The sequence below is a fragment of the Polyodon spathula genome, chromosome 28 (genome assembly GCF_017654505.1).
Source record: "Polyodon spathula isolate WHYD16114869_AA chromosome 28, ASM1765450v1, whole genome shotgun sequence".
Taxonomy (NCBI): Eukaryota; Metazoa; Chordata; class Actinopteri; order Acipenseriformes; family Polyodontidae; genus Polyodon; species Polyodon spathula.
The window spans coordinates 5,880,974-5,903,568 of record NC_054561.1 but is presented as its reverse complement, the minus strand read 5'-3'; the positions used below and the strand labels follow the sequence as shown (position 1 = coordinate 5,903,568).

General features: G+C 38.3%; 1 protein-coding gene across 1 annotated transcript in view; it reads left to right on the top strand.

Annotated features, from left to right (window-relative positions):
• LOC121302017 (breast cancer type 1 susceptibility protein homolog) overlaps window positions 1–22,595 on the top strand; it is a 55,311-nt gene that overhangs the window by 18,701 nt on the left and 14,015 nt on the right. Inside the window, exons 11-16 of the mRNA XM_041231798.1 lie at window positions 19–101; window positions 4,142–4,277; window positions 6,203–6,263; window positions 7,339–7,535; window positions 13,223–13,554; window positions 14,941–15,028. Of these exons, the coding sequence (XP_041087732.1) occupies window positions 19–101; window positions 4,142–4,277; window positions 6,203–6,263; window positions 7,339–7,535; window positions 13,223–13,554; window positions 14,941–15,028 (897 nt within the window). The remainder of the gene's footprint in view (window positions 1–18; window positions 102–4,141; window positions 4,278–6,202; window positions 6,264–7,338; window positions 7,536–13,222; window positions 13,555–14,940; window positions 15,029–22,595) is intronic.

The window sequence follows — 22,595 nt, the reverse complement described above, 5'->3', positions numbered from 1 at the left end:
TTCCAAATTATTTTGCAGAAGTCGCCCATGGATTTGAACATGTCAGTCACAATGGCGAGTCGCCTGCACTGTCCAGTGAAAGTGAAATTCTTACCACCCAGGTCAGTTTGTAATATACATACAGTTATAATAATGGTAAACCTAACAAAGTTAGCAATCCTGTAACTAAAAACAAATCCACAAATCATCTTGCCAGTCATTCATTCACAATCAAGGTCCTATGTCGAGTTAGAAACTAACAAAATTGTGGTACGAGTCCAAATTATATATATCTTTTTAACAAAGGCACCTTAGTAAACCCTCATTACTCTGCAATTACTATTCTGTGTGCTGAGAAACTGACACTGACAGCACCAGATGGGATGACCGAGGGGAAAATTCTCTCAGCTGTGTCACCTTGCTGACCACAAAGCTCTGTCTGAATTTGACCCTGGTGACACAAATAAAACAGCATGTGAGTGATTTAAATAACTACAATACAATACCTACAATAATTAGTGTACTCCCGTGTACACACAGTCTTCGCTGAAGTCTCAATTTAAAGACGGTACGTTTCACAGTAGTCCTCAGGTTTAAATTGTTACCTAGGTGTTTTTACTTTTTTATTTATTTATTTTTTAATTAGCAGCGGGAGAAACCCCAATTCAGCAAGTACAGTAGAATCTGAGAACTGACGGACGCTGAATCTACTAGGTTGGATACTAATGAGAGCGTAAAAAATACAAAAGAAAGTGAGCGGAACGCAGATCTTTTTAAGAAAGCTGGGAGACCTTTGTATAAATGGATTTGAATATGTGAAGGATCGCCTTTCCTGTTTGTCAGAGTCGCCAGTGAACGTTTTACTTTTAAAGCACTGTAATAATAGTTCAAATTGTGAAGCAACCATACTACAGTTTGACAGAACAAGTGATTTATTTGCATTATGAGGGACCTTATTTTTGAGCCATGGAGCACTCTAGGAGTCACCGCCTATGCACCTATTGCCAATGATTTAAAGCCTGGTTTTTAAACTAACAAACTATTGCTCATTTTAAGGTGCACACTATTATCACCCTTTAGTAAATACGGTGTGAATATCATTATTCAGAGTGTGGTGCCTCATTTAAATACATTATCACGCTTCATCATAAAAATTACATATTCATTCTGATTTCCATAGTGTGGCACAGTAAAATCAGTGTGCTCCATAATATGCCCACTATTTTGAGCAATAATGAATAGAATTGTAATAGTAAATTTGGAAATCATCAATGTGCACACTCACTGTGTGCCCTTTCGTAAATGAGGCCCTTTATCTTGCTGGCATAATACAGATGTAATGGGAGGTACGAGAATTTCCCTTGCGATGCGGTTTCACGACAATTTTTAAAAACTGGTATGTAACAGAGATACATTCCGCGCAGAGGGAGAACACAAACATAAAACATCATTAAGTAGAATTGGCATTGCAGGAGAGATGAACAGGGGTTTCAGTTCCGAGTGACTGTTTGTAAGCATTATGAATGCTTATTCACCACTGCTGCACCCCGTTAGAAAATTGACTTTTCCTGCATTTTTAACGCAAGATTGAACGTGAGATATATGTGTGCATTTGTTTTAAGCACTTGCCGAGAGGATTACTGGGACACAGACATCATCTAGTCCTCCTCACATTAAAATCATCTCAGGCGAGCGAGAGTTTCTAACCCTGTGAATGCATATTGCATATCCATATTATAGCAACCATATATTTGTGCATGTCTTAAGGCACTTTCACACCTAGTTCGTTTGACCCTTTGATGCAAAGCAAATTGTGGAAGTGACGTACGAAAGTGTCTCCCCTTGTCGCACATATGCAATGCAGTGCTTGTAAAAAAAAAAAAAAAAAAAAACACACACCAGACGAGAACATCATAATGTCACGTATTCGCAACAGCACATCACAAACATTGATTCACTAACTTGCCCAACCCAGGGCTATTCAATGAAATGACGCAATTAGTATTTGAGATTACTATTAATAGGGTTACTATTGCAGGAAGCAAGTTCTTTTAAGCATAGCAAAACTGATACCAGCAAAGAAGTATTAAACTGAATAATGATTTAGCACGTGTGTTACGTCTGGCTTTATTATAATCGTCTCGCATTCAATCAACGGAACCAAAGTAACAGACAACAGCACAACCACATCACGTAAAGTATTCTCCATGTTGGGCATGATGGAAAAAGATTTTTCCAGAGAACCTTCAGCTCTAGTAATCAGCAAGAGAACCTAGTGCGTTTTCAAAAAGTGCAATGTAAAATCAATAGAACTTTAGTCTGGATGAAGTTGCAAGTGAAGCAAACAAGCACATTTTATCAGTCTCACCGTTAACACCTGTGAGCTTCCCTGTAATAAAAAAATCATCAGACTTAATGTATCTTGTGTGCAGCAGCAATGAACTCAACTAAACCTATCATAAATGTCAGCAGGGAAGCTTGTGTTGGTGTGAAAGGTGAGCCTGATAATCAAATTAGTGTCTCTTTCTCAAAGCCCTTGTGGGGAACCAACTAGAAGTATCTTCTAATGGTATTACTAGAGAACCTTGTAGTGCTCAAACTTTTTAAAGTAACTTTTTCAAAGACGTGATGAAATACAGAAACCAAATACCAAGATACATGGCTGAGAAAAATATTTTAATTCGTACACCCTATTTGTTCTACTTTATATCCAAAGGCTTGAGTGTGGTTACACATAACAGACTTTCATGGACTTTTAACTCCAACAGTAGTCCACATCACAAAACCATTACACCATTGCTATGGGAGCATTTGCAGTCTCAGCATCTTGGCTGAGCATGGAGTCTGAACTGTTCTTTTGTCCATTTTCAGAAATGGGGTCAATGGGGTCATTGCATTGCCTCTGTTTGTGCCATACCTCACCCAGTCTCCAGCGCTGCCAATCCACAATTATATATAACAAGCAGTAAACCAAGTTATACATACCAGACTATGCTACAAAATGTTATGATACAAGAATTTCTGCCTTGCAAATGGATAGTCAATAAATGGTGATAGCATTCGGTCCATCAGGTGGCACACCCAACTAAGATCATTTTTGACCAAGATCAATATAGAACATATTTAATGTTGTATCTCTCAGCAACTTTAAAATTGAATTGTATTAGTAGAGCTATGTTGTGCTATGAGAACTTGCCAAATAAGTAATATGCACTCTTAGTGTTTGAAATACTTGCGTAATGTTTCTGCAGCACTTGAAACACATGGTTTGTCATTGTTTAGAATACAGGTTTATTTTTTATCATTACGGAGGGGTATATATATTGTTAATTGAATAACATTTTAAAAGTTCAAGATACAGTCATTAATTATAGACCTCTTATTCATAAAATCATTTCTGTTACTCCATAGAGCATGTAGTTGGAGTTCTTGTAACCCTTTGTTTACAATTTGTACTGTAGGAGTTTGCTGTACTTTTTATAATGTTTTTAATATACTGTAATTTTTACACAAAAAAAACTCTGAAAGTTGAGTGATTTATTATGTCGGGTCCTCTTGAAAATAAAATAAAAAAAAACTAAAATTGGAAGCCCTAGTGTAGATCTTATGAAAGTTGCCTGTTTTTTTTTGAGGATGTAATGCAATTAGAACATTCCCTAGTCTCCATTGTAAGAACATTAAGACCATTTTGAGAACAAGAAGTTACCATTCAGCTTATCTGGTTCCTGGTAGCTGATTGATCTCAATTTTGCCAGGTTCGGAATTGAAAGATTCAGGTGGTTCTTCCTCAACAGCCTGACTAGGTAACCCATTCTATAACCCCACCACTTTTTGTGTAAGATGTGTCTCCTCTCTGTCATGAGTCTTATTTCCACTTAATTTCCAACTTTCCTGGTCTCTGGACTGAACTAAAAGGGGTAACTATCAAAAGCAGTAAGTTCTCAGGGTGTGATAGCCAGTTCCCAAACAACTAGCTCGCCCCTCAAAGCAGTGTCTCCCTTGAACGAAGTGTTCACAAGACAGTCTGCAGTGTGTTCCTTGAATAGCAACAGTTGCATAAGACCACCAGCGGAAAGCACAACTCAGCAAGGTATTATGACAAACAGCAGATGTGCACAGTAAACCAAGCCAGATTATCGTGAATGGTTGTTTTCTCTTTCAGCAAAAAGACACAATGCAGACTAACTTAAATCACCTTGAGCGAGAGATGGCTGTGTTGCAGGCAGTGCTGGAGCAGCAGGAAACTCAGGAGTCGGAAGAGCCCCCCTGCCAGGGGAAGGGGCAATATGGAGAAAAAGGTATGAGCTAAATATTCAAGTAAAAATACCAAACACAGAGCATTACCAGAGATCCATAATGCAATTCATGAATATTCTGAATGCAGATTATTATTATTATTATTATTATTATTATTATTATTATTATTATTATTATTATTATTATTATTTGTAGCATTTTAAGAGGAAAAATGTTTCCCTGTCTTCCTTCATAGAAAGGGTATTGATTTTATTTTCTGTTGGTGAAGTCTTGCAGGCTGCTTAACTTTTAGGCCATTGAATGTTGTTCCAGTCTTGTCAATCACATTTTTTAAGTACAATATTAGATCCAGTTGTTCTGCATTGGTAGAACATGGAAAATATTGGGATGACTTGCTCTTCAGAATCATTTGCATATATTTGAAGAGGAACGTTATCTATTCAGGAATACCGATATCGTTAAGGAAATGGCCCATTCTCACGCTCAAGCTAGAAAGTGATTGGAAGATGTTTTGAATCTATAGGTGCATGTATAGATAGATGGACACTCACCATAGCAAGATTTTAAAATTATTTGTGGATTTTGTTGGAAAATGGCTCATTGATATTTCCTTCAGAGTTGTTCCTTGATGCTTATTCAACTCCCATTTGCTCTTTTAGCTAGTTACAAATAAATAAAATAATCTAAATGGATTTTTCAGGCTAGCAAATATATACGAGAGCTTGATCCTCATAGCCTCAGGCATTATTAATATCAGTATTTTCTTCACCATTTCATCATTAGATCCTTCTGCCAGTGCATGGGTCATTAGCCTCAATAAGATCTTACTTTGACATTTTAAAATAACATTTTTTCAAAGCTCACAAAGCTGCCTAAAGGATTAGTTCTTTTAAGTTAAAATGACAGGCTATTTCAACATTGCTGAAACCAGATAAATACAGTACAATGTCTTTGTTAGCAGGGTTTTTTTTTTTTTTTTAAATAGCTGTGGGTTCAATATTTTTAAATAGCTTTTATTTTATGTTATTTTTTATAGAAATCCCACACATCTGACACAGATCTTTTTCCACTTGCCATTATAGAAGCTGCCACATGGCTTCTGGTAACAGGGTGAATAGCAGGGGTGGGTATTGGGACTGAGAATCTGTATTGCAATATATTGCACTAGTTTTAGAATGGTACCGGTGTAATGTCAAGCTAAGTTAGAAGAAACAATTGGCTTGTATTTTTCATGCATTTGATCCGCGTTTTATTGTGCCTGAAAACACACAAGACAAGTTAGTAGAAACAATTGGGGCAAGCTTGACCCCCACTGTTTTGACACTTGTGCCTATTTGCTTGGTGCTGGCCAAAGTTGCCCCAGTTGTTTCTTCTAACTTGGCCTTTTGTTTTTCAGAAGCTGTCAGTCAAAAATAAATGAATGTCGCCGATGCCTTGAGACTGCAGCAAGCAATTACGTCACATAGCAACCGTTGCCGACTTCATTTTGAATTCCAAATCGGGGTTAGATTAGAAAAGAATGATTTTTGAAAAATGTATTTTGTTTGTTTGTTTGGGTGTATAATGCATCTTTTTTTCAGAACCCCGCTAATTACTCTAAGCGAAGGCCCGTTATTTCTAGTTGAGATTTGAGTTGATAATCTCAGGATCAGTAGTAGTTATTAGTGGATCACACCACATCTAATGCTGCTCGATTCCCTTAGAGTCTTGTGAGATAATCGCTTCCCACAAAAACTTGTAATGTGAGCAGTGCTAACACAAGAGAAAATATTGAAGAAGCACTGAGCGATTTTGAGCTGCTTAAATTCTGCAAAGCAAAGTCACGTGTTTTTCCATTTCTACATACAGGGGTTATGAACATGGCTGGACTATAGCCTGGAATTCATAGATCAAACAATAACTAGATCTGTTCCATCCAAAAATTAGTTTGTAATTAGTTTTTGAGTGTTGTCATCTTTGTTTACAGATCATCTGGACTCTCATCAGGCAACTTCCTGCTCACAGGGAGAGGACCAGAACACTGCATGGTAAACATGATGATGAAGCAGTTTCTGCATGTTTTAGTAAGTTAGATGGGCAGTGAATGGCTCAAGGATACTTTGAGATACATGTGACTGGTTGTTGACAGCTGTTGATTTGAGAGACTACGTTCCCAGCTTTATGGGGTTTTTATGATGTGGTTTAGTGGAAGCTGGCCTTGGAGAAGAGCCCAACACTTGCTGCACCTTTTTTACCTGCTTTAATCCAAATCCTATTTACACCTGTCAATCTTAGAGCAACCGTAGCTTTTAGTTGATATAACTACAGCCATCGTTACTGTACACAGGGAACCATCCCGGACGCAGAGTGTCAGTTGCATGGGAACAGGAAGTCTTAACCATGTTGGCTATAGCTGCAGTTAAGCAAAGCAAGTAGCTAGAGCCCCAATACATCAGTAGCTGTCCTTTTTGTTTTTCTTCCATTTTCTGTTATTATCATTAACGTCAAAACAAAGCTTTTTTTAATGACATCTTAAGTAGCACAACACTATTAGCCCCACAACTAACTAATTAAAAACCTAATTATCCAAACACTATTTACACAACCTCAAATACTATAGACTAACATTATGTGCTCCAATTTTAACATTAATTTTTTTTAAACACATTAGCTTCAGTATCTGGTGGTGCTGTGAATACAGTTGGAAAAAATATGGCTTAGTTAAAATAATAATAGCAATGTAACCTGTTGTATCACAGTTTATTAAATATCATTTGAATGTATCAGAACTAATGTCGACTTGATTTTATGGGTTTGACCCAAGTATCCTATGCCAACAAGCACATTTTCACTGTATATTCAGGCTACATGGATACCCACTGGTTTATTTATAAAAACAACTACTGTGCTTAACTGAATTAAAGCAGATGGTAAGCCATAACATCACACAATTTTAATTTAAACATTTATTAAATGACTTTTTGATGAAGCATTGTTTTTACTTTCTTGACTGTGAATGAGCACATTAATTCACAGCATAAAACAAATCAGTGAGGCCCCCCAGGTGCGTTCTCATAACTCATTGCTTCAGGTTATATCATTCATTCTTCTTTATTAATGCAGTGCCAGATCTCCAGTGCCTCCCTCGACCCCTTCAGACTCACAGCTGAGGCTAAAGAGAACACCTATGCAGGTGAAGGCGGCCATCAATCTCCTGAGTAAGCTGAACGCAGCAAACCCTTCTCAAGAAGCTAAAGCAGACGTTGCCGGAGATGGGAAGCGGAATTGGGAGGAGAAAAAAACTGGAGATGACACATCAGGTAAATTTAATTGCTTTTGTAAGGTTAGGTTATTGGTTTTTATAGGATGGTTTGGTTTTAGTATATCCAAATCATATTTTGCAAAGTTAAATAATAATAGTTCATTGTGTGTCATGATACACCATATTGTGACCAGAGGTATGTATCGTTTGTAGTTCACCAAAAAATTGTATAGTTTTTTTTATAGTTGGTCTATTATAAATCATACAAGTAGCTCACCAGGACTATAACATGTATTGTGATAAATAGTGTATCGCGACAACAATAAGATCTGGGAGGCTGTATCAAGACAACAGGCTATTCTTGCTGAGCTATTCTTGCGCGTTCAGCCCCACTGGTACTGCCAGTGGCTACACCATCTAGCCCACTGCAACTTTTCACATTAAGGGCTGGAGAAGCAGTACCGAGTGTCCTGTTGCTAGGCAATGCCTTTTAAACCTGTTTTGCTGTGAATAAAATTCCTTTTTAACAGCGCGTGTAATATAAACAGCTTGTGTGAAAATAAATTGGACCTGACGTGCCTGACAGGTGCTGAATAAATGGACCATAGAGGGTTAATATTCCCTACTTGAAAGGGGGCGTTAGGTTATTATCATAATCCTGGGTGTTTATATTCGCAGTTCAAGGGCATGTAGTTGCTTTATTGTGGCGGGGGCAGAGCAGCAGCTACATCACCCTGCTCTGGTTCGGTTGTCTTAAAGGGGGAAACACCCATTTTTAATGGTTAATATTCCTATTTTAGGGAACCAGGGTTATGCTAATAATCTAATGACATCAGATACTGCACCCCTTACTATATGACCCATGAAGCCAGTAGTCCTAGAAATGTACTTATCATTGTCTGGTGGCTCTGTCTGGGATTTAGCACAACAGAGCTCTGTTATCTAAATCATACAACTGCAGTAACTGTTCATTGTAAAGCCCAGTGGAAGCAGAATGCCTCTTGCAGCTGGCCAGCCATCACACTGAAATAATTTAGTGAAAATGACATCTTCACTCTGAACAAATATAGCAACTAGACGTCATTAGTAAATAACATGGCTGAATGTTTAAAATCTAGACTCAAATGACCTTGCAGAATCTGTAAGCCCTGTTATAAACACCAGATGCTGTATGAATACAAAATCAACACTTGCAGTACCAAGTACACGTGCCAGAACCTACAGCAGTCCACTAGTTCTTTAGAAATAAAGTAATGAATGTAGAAGCACTTTGGCACTTTCTATTGAGGGGCAAATTGACAGGGTTTGTGGAATGCCTTTACTGAATGCTACTTGCGTCAACATTTTTTTCCATTTCAATGTACTGTAGCTGTTTCATTTACTCCAGGGAACAGTGTGTGGGTTAGATTCTCAGTGGGTATTATTACTTTTCCATTTGTATCAGAAAGCATAGGCGTCGGGTCACTTTAGCTGTACAGAAATGTATTGGTGTCCACGTCTAGTGACGTATTCAGTAAATATAAATGTTATATTTAAAAGCATCATCTTTTGCACCACTGTCGAAGGGTTCTGATGGAAATTGGGAAATGTTCTGCGTCCTCAAGGTTTAAAAAAAACTATAAAACTATGCAGAGTGATTTAAAAGGGCAGCTTCAGGCAGCTTCAACACCAGTTGAAGGGCGATGTACAAGTAGAGAGATGCCAATCATATTGACATGGGTATATAGAGTTGCTCTCACACCACGGGTAGTTCAATGTCAATGAAGGTGCTTGCTCATTAACCCTTTGAGGATCAAGCATTTTTCAGTGGGATGTTCTCCCATGACCAGGTGTTTTTTGGCACTATTTGACTGTATATTTGCTATAAAAATTCACAAAAATCTATTTTTTACAGTAGCCTCTTGGAAATTGTGTCCTTTTTTTCAGAACACTCTGGGGCATATTATAAGTACTTCAGAAATTTTGGCATTGTGATTGGGCTGCATTACGTTGTTGCCAGATGTCGACTGCAGGCTTGTCTCTCGTGTGACCTCTGCAAACTGCAAGGCAATACACAGGCAACAAATGTGTTCCTGTTGTTGCTGTCGACAAAAGCTGCCCATGTGACCAGGCCTTTATGGCAGCCGGGCACGCGGGAAACTGAAATCGTAAAGTAATTTAAATGTCCCTAGCAGTGGGCTGTCTCTGTTTAGCGCACGCAAGAACTTGCAGAATGGAAAACTGTTGAATTTTAAGAAAATGCAATTGAGAACAAAACAATGTATAACATTTTTATTCATAGCTGAAGAGGTGCCGGTGTTATGCCAAATAGTGTCACCTGTCAGTATTTGGCACTATTAGTGCAAAATACGGTCCCCCTGCCAAATCGTGTTGCCAGCAATTGTGTCTCATTGAAGATTACGACTAAAGTAACAATTAAGCGATAGTGCCCGTCGATGATGCCTTTGCTGTGTGATAGTTAGCCGTGATGGGAGTTAATGCATCCCGAGACGAGGGCACTAACGAAAGTCAAGGTCTGCTATCACAGAGTAGAGGGCACTATCGCTATTCAGAAAATTATTTTTACCATTGTTTTCTTTAAACACCTTTAAACCTAGATTTACCTTGAACTTGTACTGATTCGTCCAGTACCTTTCCGCTGAATAAAATAGTTCCAAACATTTATTTTAAATAAAAAAAAAAAAAAAAAAAGGAAGACATACATATAAAGAGGAGAACCATGAGTTTGATCGCGGTCCAAGGCACCCACTTCATTATGATCGTGTTAACATGATCCCAGTCCTTAAAGGGTTAACCACTTCATATTAAGATACACAAGTAGTGACAGAGGAGGTTCCTATTCTTGTATGTTAAACGTATATATTTTGGATCATGTATCTAGAGAGCCGCTTATCCAATCGTGGGAAAACTTGGTACTATAATTTAGAATAGCAGAATCTGAGTACTTATGATTGTGCCTGCCCATCTGTATGTGAAGCTAACATTTTTACATACAATTATTGTGATGAAGCTTGACATTGTAAAGTTATTGGAACAATCAGAATCGGGATATTTGGAGGGATCTACATCTTGTAGAATAATAATATTGAAGCATTTTATAAAGTAACTGTAAATGTGTGTTACTGACTTGTGTGTTTTAATTTGTCCATTTGTCAACTGCAGTATCTCGTATATCTTACAAAAAAGCTGTATCAGGGTTAACCAGGGGAAGTGACCTCAGAAGCTCAAGAAAGTAAGGCATGCAAAAATACTGTGTGTATAGTATAACGTTCTTCTTTCAAAATTAATTTCTCATCCAGGTTGGTTGTCAAGTGCTGTCTAATAGTTTCCTGAAAAAAAGAAAAAGCTGGAGGAAAAACACGTACTGTAGACTTGCCACTTGTTAAAACTTCGGATATATTGACATCCTGTAACTGGCAGCTAAGACAGCAGTTGCTGTGATAAAATAAGTAGTAGGGAAAGCAAAGTAATTTCTCGGACTAGTGAACTGGTTACCTCAAATGTATTTACTTATGAACTTTAGAGGATGCAGTTTTCATTATTATTATTATTATTATTATTATTATTATTATTATTATTATTATTATTATTCTTGGCCAGTCAGGTTTCTTTTTATTTTGCTTTCTGGTTTTGGCTTGCTAATCAAGAGATTAGGGTGTTGCCTCTTGCATTGAGCATGTTTTCATATTCCATTATTGTTTAGAACTCTGTATGCTGAATAAGAATTAGTCATGTAAACCACATATTCAGAATAAAGTAAGCAGTATTCTAATTAAGAGTAATCAGAATAAGATGTGGAATATTGAGCTATGGAATATTAGTTAAATACTTGCCCTTCTCTGTTCCAGACCATGGGTGAGCCCATCATCCTTGCAGTTAGGGGTTTACAAAGCCTGTGACCTGGTGTTTTTTCAGTTTTCAGCATTTAAATCCTGTTTCAGTTTTTATTTAGTTGGTAAGATTATTATTTAGTTTTAGTTTCAGTTCGCTAAATTCAGAAAGATTTATTTCAGTGTTAGAATGTTTTTAGTTTAAGTATCTTTACATTTTAAGAGACTTTTTTTAGGTGCATGTCGAGTTGCTGCATACAAACAAAAACAAATTGTAATCACTTAAAATTCCAGTTCGCTTTGTTTGACAGTGTAAACTAAAGGTCTTCACAGGTCCAAATTTATCAGCCCGACCCGACCATGAACTGACAATTATTTACCCGACCCGATGTAATTGTTATGAGACCTGGATCTGTCCCAGCCTTAAAAAACAGTGGAACACTTTTCCTTTCCCCAGCTTAGTATATTCACTTACTAGATGCAGTATTAAAGCAGTGTTTTTATCCAGTCAACCTGGAAATCTGGCTGAACCACAGACAGTGTTTATTCCATCATGAACCTGCACAGAGGACTGTAAAATCAAATATATATTATGTTTATGTAAAAGATACAAAAATAAATACATTATCTAAAAATTAAATGAACTGAAGTACAATCTCGCAAATGCGTGATTTTATTACAAACTGTAATTTTGCAAAACCTGTTTTCCTTCATTGTCCACAATAACAACAAGTGATTCCCACAACGCAGAATGGCATTTCTCTGTTAGCTTTCGTAGTGAAAAAATTAAGCTGACAAATGTTTTCCTGATTCAAAAACACTTTGTATACAAGAAAGGTATACCTCCAATACAAACATAAGCACGCGTTCCAAACGGACTTTGGACAAGGCCTCGGTACAGCTCAGTGCATATGTTTGTATCAGAAAGCACGATATCTGTTATTAGCTGTTGTCTAAATTGCTATTTCAGGTTTTTCACTCCATTTTATTCGTATGATTCTGTATGACACACACATGCACAATGTTTAGAATTCACATCCTAGCCTTGTATTTAATGTATTATGCCTGTTTTTAATGTTTTTGCATTTTTTTGCTGGTTTTTTTAAATCTACTATTCCCTGTATTTCATGTATTACGCATTGTTCCTCACTGTCTTGGAAAGCGTTTTGTGATGGTGGTCCACTATGAAAGGCGCTATATAAAATAAATACTGATTGACTGATATACTTATTAGAGTTTCTACATGTCCAATACAACACTTGTTCTTCTATGCTAAACTTTTTGTCTTGTTATGGGTTACAGTAGGAAACGGGCATACCTAGCATTAAAGTAAATGGCGCTAACAAAATTAAATTTCACTCTGCACTTCCCTTAACTTTACTTCACTTTAACTCAGGTGATTATGAACATTCTCCATTCCCTATGCACTAGACTAGTGTGCCTCAAACATTCAGTCTGTATCCATGGCAACACCTGCTTCCTGATTTGGGAGTGCTTGTTGAAAACAATCCCTTCTAAATATATAACCGTATTTTTTTAAGAATAAACAGAACAGCATAGAGCACATAGCTGCAGTAGCAGGGTTTTACAATGGACAGTTTCATCTCTGACACTAGCTGCTGGATCACAAAAATGTCGTTTGAGCAACTTACACAACAAAAAGTATGCATAATGTGTGTTCTGCATGTCAGTCATATTTTTTTCAAGATTGATTCACAATATACTGCTCAAGTTGTTTCACCTTTACAGGTTACAATTGGTTGGAACCTTCTTGTATGCATAGTTTTTATTTATTTATTTTGTCTTCATTTTTGACGTTCATTAACTTTACTACTGGGCATATTTTATTTGGTGCGTAAAAAATAAATATTGATCAGAAAATACTTTTTTTAAATTGTTTACCCCTATTTTACAGGGCATTTCAATCAGAAAGAACCAAACATTCCACAGAGAATTGAGAAAAAAGTGGGCGGTCTGTCTGGGAGAAAAGGAGCCATTAAAAATTCATCATCCCCTGCAGCATGCAGCACACTGAGGGCTGGTGAAACACCTGCCCCTATCTCTGCAGTGTCACATAGCAGACTGACTCCTGGAGTAGAAGACCCCAGCGGACCAAGTGGTAATCGGAAGCGGTCTCTCTTAAAGGTGCCCACCCCACTGGAAAGCTGCGCTAACATGGGTGCTAAAAGACCAGTGTTAAGGAGAAAGATGTCTTTTGTGGCCTCTGGTTTAAACAAAAGCGAACTTGTAAGTTTCTTGATATTTTTCATAAATTAAAGTTTAGATATGTACAGTGTTGTTTTTTTTTTATAGAATGAACAATCCCTTCAGCTCGTAGGAATAATTTAGTGATTCAACAAACGTCTTGCTTTATGGTGTCGAAATGGTAAAAAAAAAAAAAAAAAAAAAAAAAGTAGTAGCATCTTTTATTGTTTTCATATTTTTATACAAAACCTGGAAAATGAACCCGAACACATTTTAAAAAAAATTGTCCTTGGGTGTGTTTGCAAGACATACAGACACATCCAGTCTTTGTATCCACATCCGTGTGTATCCTGCAACAACACTGCTACATGTACAGGCTAGCTGTATTGAGTTGGTAGTTTTACATTTATTTTTTTTGTAAATCAAGGTGTTTAGTCTCCTCTTTTTTGTGTACAAAAGCTCCATATACAGTAACCAAACGTTTGTAGATCCGGATAGGCATAAAACCCCCTCTGCAGAGTCCTGGTTCACTGCTTTTTGAGCGCTACACCATCCATGTAGATCTTTCACAATGAAACTTGAAACGGGATGCATTTAGTGCAGGCATGGTCTACAATATCTAGGCCTGCTTGGATCCTGCAGCTGACTCATTCATTCTCAGGAATCAACAACACAGGTGCTTGAACCCCCAACCCTACACACAGCCATTGCCACAAGTGCAGGAGGGAGCATTGATGTGGACACAAACACTAGGATGTAGTGACACACAGACTGTAACAACTACATGCCTTGAAGAAAGCTTTGGATAATATATATTTGACTGTTGCCGTTGATTCCCCTGCTGATTTTGTGATCCCCAGGGTATGTGAATAAATGTCAAAGTCATGATTTATGTTAAGTGTATCACTGTGATGCGTGCAATACAGGTGATATTAAGAGTAAAGTAATGCTTAATGTAAAGTAAAGCCTTTAAGTTTTTAAACGATGGAATGTTTAAAGTGAACCGTCCATATCAGTATGCATTAATGAGCATTCACACCCGTAAAACTCATTCATTACCCCAAGATAGTTTGAGAACAATGTTTTTTGTTCCAAAATCAATAATATACATTAAGACAGCAACTTTTAAAATAAGAAAGTTAAGCTTGGTGTTTGATAGCTCCACAGTAACATTCCCTTAACCTGAGGTTCCTAATAGCAATATTGATGAGGCGCAGTTCGTCACAGTCAGCTCTGATGTGCTTATGAAGAGGGTTTATTGCTTATGCCATTATCTTCCTGCTGTTATTCATTTGGCTGTGAGGCTACATTTTATACATAACTGCATGTTCAGCTTGGAATTCATTAGGGAGAAGATTTTTTTTTTTTGTGAGATTCCACAATGAGAAAGTTTCTGAAAATTAGTTTATTTTTTTTTCTTAACCACAGATGCTGGTGCAAGAATTTGCCAAGAAAATACAGGTCACACTGTCAAGTCAAGTAACACCTGGAACTACACACATCATCATGAAAACAGGTAAAGAGCGATTACTACTGTTATTTTTCTGAACACTAGCTGCAAGATGTCTGCAGATCTTATTGCAGAAATGGTCAAAGAGCTGCATAGATACTGCAGCTGATTCACTCATGCTCCGGAACCAGCAAGTTTTATATTTGAACCCCCATCCCTACACACGCACACAAATTCAATCAGAGTATAGCACAGCTGCAGGAGGGAGCATTGATGTTTACACGAACGCAGGAGGTATCGTCAGAGTCAAAATATTGGCACTCTGTTTTTTATTATACCATAATTAGGGCCCTGTGTTCTTCACAACTTGTTTTTTTTTAACCTGTAATTTAGTCCTACAGCCACAAGATGTCGATTTATTTTCTCTCTGTTTTTGTTTTTAGTGGTTTTGTTTTGTTCTTTGCATAATAATATTTAAAAAAAAAAAAAAAAAAAAAAAAAAGGTTGTTCATAAGAAGCTGTGGCAAAGTGGTTTGCAGTGCGCAGGTGTAGAGGTGATGCAATGCTCAGTAATAACAATCCAACAACAGTTCATTGGTGAAAAACAAAGCTTGTGTAAAACCAGTCAAAACCAAAGGGCTAAGTCCCGAAATAATAACAATAATCGCACGAGCAAGACACACACAAACATGGTCTCAAGTCCAGAGTGAGTGCTCTTAGTGAAAGGGGTGAATTACAAGTTTAAACGTGCACAATGGTGAGGTGTAGTCCGGGTTTGTTTTCTGGCTGTTTAGCCTTCTATAAATGACAAACGTGACAGTTTAATGTAGAGGCGAAACAAAACAACAGTATATTCTTTACAGGTCTTTTCATAATCATAACAAAGGAACAGATTGCTTCACCACATCCCCGGATGTACCCTCAGGTAGGGAGTGCAATCACGTATTCTCCATCGCATTAAGGCGATGACTTCTGGTACTGTTTGCACCGTTCCGTGCATTGTGTACCGCAGTACACCGTAATGTGTGCACCATCGCATCGTACTGTGCACGTCGTGCATTGTACACCTTACTATGCAATATAGTACACAGTACAAGCATAATACTATTTTAAAAAATTCAAATTAAAACCTATTCTATACAGCTGTACTAGTGCCTAGGCACAGTACAGGTACTTAAAGGTAACCAAGGCTAAGCAATACTATCCTGGGTGTATACTCCCCATATGCTTTGTCTGGTGCGGGCACTAGTGTATTATGTGGCTAGAACTCAGAGTTGGAGGCAGTCTGAATAGTTTGTTTGTTATGGGGTTAAGTCTCATGGTAAAGCCCTGTCTAAGCAGAGGCTATGCATATGGATCACAAACACAGTCAAGACTGCATATGAGTGAGCCAACTTGCCCCCTCCAGAGACGCTCACTGCCAATTCTACAAGGGGCATGGCAACTTCATTGGCTTTGTTCCATGGCACATCTGTCAGGAACATTTGAGATACAGCAGTGTGGGCTACTCCCCATACTTTGGTAAGGGCAGCCTCGAACTCTGCCCTTACAGCATAAACATAGAGGTGAGTTCTCCCTCAATTTTTTTAGCCCTAGCTAATTGTACTGTGGTCCCTCATGGTAACGTGCTTAGCCTTGTACCATTCCAGTTGGTCTGCAATATTGCCTTGCGACAGTTTTGGTATTCATTCCCATGAGGTAATGGTTACATTTCATACTTGATAGGGAGCATTAGGTTATTATCATAGCTGTGCTTCCCTGAAATAGAAATGTAACCATTAACCTTCAAGGTCACTGCATTCATTATTGCAGCAATTCATGAAGGAAAAATGATGATGTATTAGCAGTCTTTTTATACCCTCGGTGGGGGCAGGTGTGACTGCATCTCTGGTACTGTGTGCAGCTTTAGAATATCTATTCAGGTTAGACGGTATCAAAGGATTAATGCCCATGAGGTAATGGCTGCATTTCTATTTCAGGGAACCAGGGTTATGATAATAATATAACATTACCTGGTGTGAATAGCTACTGTATACCTTCAAAATACAACATTACTTTCCAAAAGTCATATTTACTTTTTAAGGGGGCTCTTGACTATCAACAGAATCAGTTCTTCTAAAGTCATTTACATTATTCTTCAACAAAATGTATATTTTTGATAACGTTCCCTTTACTTCTGCATCCTATGGTCGACAGATAAGCATTTATTAACCTAATGGATTTAGCATTTATAAACTGGAAAACACAATCTCCTAGTACTAATGAGACTAACTAACTTTTCATACTGTTCATATATGTCATGGTTTGTAGCTCTAATTTTGAATTTTGGTGTTACTGATATAATTTTTTTTGTTTTTTCAACGTTTATCCTAAAACTTCCCAAAACTAAACCATTGACCACATTTAAAAGTATAATTATCCCTATCGGAACAATGATGAGATGAATAAAGATATTTTAAACGCGTGTTTCTGTACAGTACCAAAGTTATTCCTCATATTCTGAAAATGTACGTATTTGGCTTGGCACTGAAGCAGAGCTCTGCTCCAGTTAGAGAGAGAGATGCGCCTCACACAAAGCCGTGTGGTGACAGTAATAGCCAAAGCATTGTTATGTATATTATTTTCACTGCACACTTTGGCAATAAGTAGCTACAATCCATGTAAGGAAGTTAAAGCCTTCAATTGTGGTGTATCCTGTTTTGCGTTCATACTGTGAAAACTATACCAAAGAAATGGTACTGTAATGGACCAAGGTAGCTGCTACTTGTGCTACCTTTAAATAGCACACGCTGTGTTGTGTTTTTTTTCTGTTCATTAAAGTGATGTGCAATATATTTTACACTTTACACATGGGCAGGTTGACAGTGTCACAGTATACAGTGGATGTGGTTTTCAGATTTGTAAAATGCACCCAATAAACTACACCAGAATTTTAGTATACAATAGTCATTTCAGGTCTAATACATTCTCCAAGGTTTAACTAAATCTAAGAAGCAAAATGGAATTATTATAAAGTCAAAAGGGTATAGTACAAATCAAAAGGAGGTTGTGAGGAGATTGTATAAGGCACCTGGTGAGACCACAATTACAATACTGCGGTCAGTTCTGGTCCCCACATTACAGAAAGAATATTGTAGTCATGGAGAGAGTCCCGCGAAGAGCAGTCAGATTAGTTTTAGGATTAGGGTTAGGTAAGATTGAGTGAACTGAATGTCTTCAGAAGAAATGAGGGGGTAATTTAAAGTCATGCCTAGCAATGTTGGTGATATTTAATTATTGGGATCCTTTAAGACCCAACTTGACATTATTTTTAGATCAACCAGTGTCTAGGAACCGGTCAAGCTTGTTTTGTATTATTTTTTTATGTGCTTATGTAAAGGCACATTGCATCCATTGAGAAAAGGAACTGATGGGTGACTGTGGTCTCATTCTGTCAGATTGTGACAGATTTGAAATATATATTTCTGTAGCATGTGCTTTCAAAACAGATTATCCCTTTAAATGAGACATTGGTCTTGATTGATTGTATCAAACAGCAAACCGGCACTTTGGAGGATACTGTGCAAATCTTTCACTGAAGGAAAAGTTAAATAGTACTGTAAAAAAATAAAATAAAAAATCTGAAATATAACAAATGCTGGGATCCTGTTGTGTACAGAAGGCAACAGTGAAATTCTTTGAATATTATTATCCAAAGAGAACTTCTAGGAAAGATGTGCTTTGAATCTTTAATAAACATTTTTTTAAATTAGATTCGTCCACAAGCTACTGTTTCCATGGGAACTGGTTAAAATCCTATTAGAGGTATATAAGTTACATTCATCTTTCGGCTTGTTTCTCAATCCAAGATTAGTTCCATGCAGGGTCTGTAGAGGGACCCTATTTAACAAAGGCATGTGTCAAAGGTTTCATACTCATTCCGAATACCGGGCTCTTGTGATGGAGAACTTGAAGGCTGAGCTTGAACACTGTGGTTCCCTTTCAACTACAAATGTAACCATTATCGCATGGATATTTACCTCTTAAAGACCCAAAACCTGAAAGGATATATCAAAGCTGCTCGCAGAGCCTGTGATGCAGTCACGGCCCCCCCCAAGGACATAAAAGTACTGTGCTTACAGATCCAAGTCATTTTTCTTTTCTAGACTGAACTGACAGGAGAGCCAGGTTCCGATAAGTACTTGTTGCCTATCCAATTTTGCACACTATAGCCTTCTGCTTGTTATGTCCCACTACGACCTTGTGCCCCGTGTGAGGCCAATGGCTTGAGTCGCTGCTTCCCAGGGATCCAGCAACATAAGTAGGCTGACTTTGTGATCTCCCTCCAGGCTGCATAGCTTCGGCTGGAGTTCATTTATTTCTTGTTTAAAATATGAGACTTTGATATTGTTAACTTTCGTTGTTTTATTACTGTTTTTTGTGGAGAAAATGTTCTTGTGTATATGTTTGTGAATTTGTTACAGATACTACACAAACAGCTAAAATGTCTTGCTGACGTTTTGGTCGCTTCTTTTGCATCACCATTGCAAAAGCTGTTAGTACCTCTAACAAACAGGCTTCGCTGAGTCTCATGTGTGGTACTGGTTTTGCCACTGGCCTGTACAGGTGGGCATCCCTGTACACTGCTACCTGTGGTGACTGCATACTGGTGGACTACTACCATACCAGGACTGAGGTTACCTCACTGGTGCCATCCCTGTGCCGTTCTTACACCAGCCCGGTGCTAAAGTCATCACACCGTAACCGTACCGACCCGGTGCTAAAGTCACTGAACTGGTACTAAACCATCCCGTTATCAGCCTAGTTTCTACCCGGGCCTACACAGCCCACTACCGTCGATGCTCACATCCCCAATCCAGTATGGTACCAAACTGGTCTAGTTTAGGTTTTGACCCAGTTGCTATGTATAAACAGATTGAGGCAGCGCCTGTACATCTGTATACTGTACATTGTATTGCTTGCCACTCTGCCTATTGAGGACAGACAAGGCAAATGCTCTTCCTGTCGGGCCAGAGCAGGCCAAGGAGGCACTGGCCAACCTTAGTTTTCTTTGTGCACCTTTCTCCAAGTGCATGCTTGAGAAATGTCTCTGCCTAATTTAGCACACCTGTCCAAGGATGCTACCTGCTCCAACAAGCAATGCCGGGTCTCGGAGGTGGTCCTCAAGCATGCTTATGCATTCAGTGTGTTCGCCGCATGGTTAGGCAATTTATAATAGCATTCTGGTTGCCTACCAGTCCCATTTGCTGAGGTCTCTTTCTGAGAGTCACATGCCCTCTCCACAACAGCTGGATGAGCTGTGCCTGGTTAATACGAACCTGCTCTGTGTGTCAAAGCTCAACAGGCAGGCAGTAGGGAAGAACCCGGCTGCGTTGATAGCTGCGTGAAGGTAGCTCTGGCTTTCCCAGGCACTCGTGTCTGTCTGGGACAAAGCACTGCTGGGGCACATGTTTAGTCCCACGGTGGACGAGATGATGCAGTGCTATCACCGCACGTGGAAATCCACTGGTTCGCCTGCTGCCTTCGCGACCACCTCCACTGCGCAAACCAGTGGCAAACTGGCTCTCTAGCCCCAGCAGCCTCAAAGACCGGCACAGTCTGCTGCGCCTGCTGCCAGGTGGTGGTCAGAACCGCCCGTGGCTGCTCACCCCAATTTTTTGTCTGCTGTGGGGCTAATTCCCATGGTCAAGCCCTGTCTAAGCAGAGGTTGTCCAAATGGATAGCAGACAGAGTCAGGACTGCCGATGAGCTGGCCAATTTGCGCTCTCCTGAAAAGCTCACTTAGTAGGGCCCTAATAATAACCTAACATTTCCATTACAGTATGCTGGCTCTTTCAATTGCATAAGATGAATGTTGCTTGTACAGTAGTAAGTAGATCTTGCCACAATGCAGAGAATGTACATTTGGCAGCAGATGTACTGTTGTTCATTAACATTTCACACATTTTTGTTCTATATGTACATTTTAAATGTGGCATATGGTAGTTTCTTGAGGGATTGGCTGTCATTTTAGCTGTAAAAAATGGATAAAAACCTTCTAAAATTCTCAGGTTTTTGGAAAAGATTGTTGCGAGGGTATGCAATAGCCATTCACACCAGGTTAATGTCTAATATCTGCAAAATCTGCACATACACACATTCGCTTAATGGTCACATTAAGAGATCCTTCACATGTTATCAGTTGGGATTGGAGTCCACATCATCTAGTGATATATAATTGTCAAAATGCATTTCGAAACACATCTCGATAAAAGGGTGGTTGTTGTTTGTTTGGCAGACACCTTTATCCAAAGTGACTGACATGTGTTACAGGCCAGTAAAGGGTTACAATACAAGCTCAATATTTAAATGGTGTAGTTTACAGTAAGTGCAACTAATATTACTGAAATACAATGTGAACTAGGGTGCAACAGGTTATATCTACAATTACATAGTAGTGCCATTTTATTTTAGTAATTCTAAACACTGTTTGTCTGTTTAATAGTTGTGGATGGTGCATAATGGTTTATCTAGCCCATCTCTTCAATGTTACAGTGTACTTGTTTATCCATGACAACCTGCGTTTTTTTTTTCTTGCAAGCCAATCAAACTGTCTTTTATGTGCAGTTACACAGTGCTTCCTTCAATTCCACATGATGAAAATGCCACGAGACAAGCAACAGTAATGTAAAAGTTAATCATTAAACAATTTTACGTACTGTGATTTTCATTTGCAAGTGAACTGTGACATTAGGGCCTTCTCGAGCACTATATTCAGCAATTTTTAATACTGACTTTGGATACTGTTTAATTCTGGAAACTGGTGGTGTAATCTTTTGCTAAATTGCATTGCCTTTTACATTTTACGTGGTTCTGTGCATTGGTAACATTTTGATTTCATTTTGTTGTTGAGTCATTAATGGGGAATTTTACATACTGCTACAATACGTACGGATTTAAAAGTATGTACTGTCCACGTGTCGTCTCTTTTGGCAAGTGATATGTTCAGAATCATATCGTTATAATTAAAATACTACTTCTGTTGAAAATATGGTACTCTACCAACAAAATCAACTACAGTACATCTAAATGGAAGCCTACTTATTTTAAAACACAGTCCTTTCGGCTCTGTATTTTTGACATTTGTATGTTTTTAGTGTTCCATGAGAAAACAGGTTTGGAACGGGCCAACATGAAATAATCAGATATGCATCGCACTCTAACTGTCATTTTATAGGGTTGGAAATGCGAGTGCTGACTGTAATCTACTGCAGAGCAACGGTATCTGCAGCGAATGGTGATTGGCAGTAAGGGCTTACTGTAGCTGACGTCCCTAATAGTTGCTGCATTAGGAAGGTATCCATCCTTGAGAAAACATTAGCAAGTCTCAGAAAGCAGGTTCACTTGGCACTTTTTTTTTTTTTTTTTTTTACTGTTTCTGTCCTTCAATGTTGCTGGTGTATGTCTTTTCAAAAGCACTGTTGGTGCCTGCACAGTAGTATATATTATTGAATGTATATTATTGCTTTATCATCATCACTACTTTTTCTCCATGTTGTTCCTTAAGAGCTGGAGTTCTTCCTTTACTCATCTTTTGCTGTTATGGCATTGAAATAAATCTTATAAATGTTGTTTGAAGTCCATAAGAACGTGG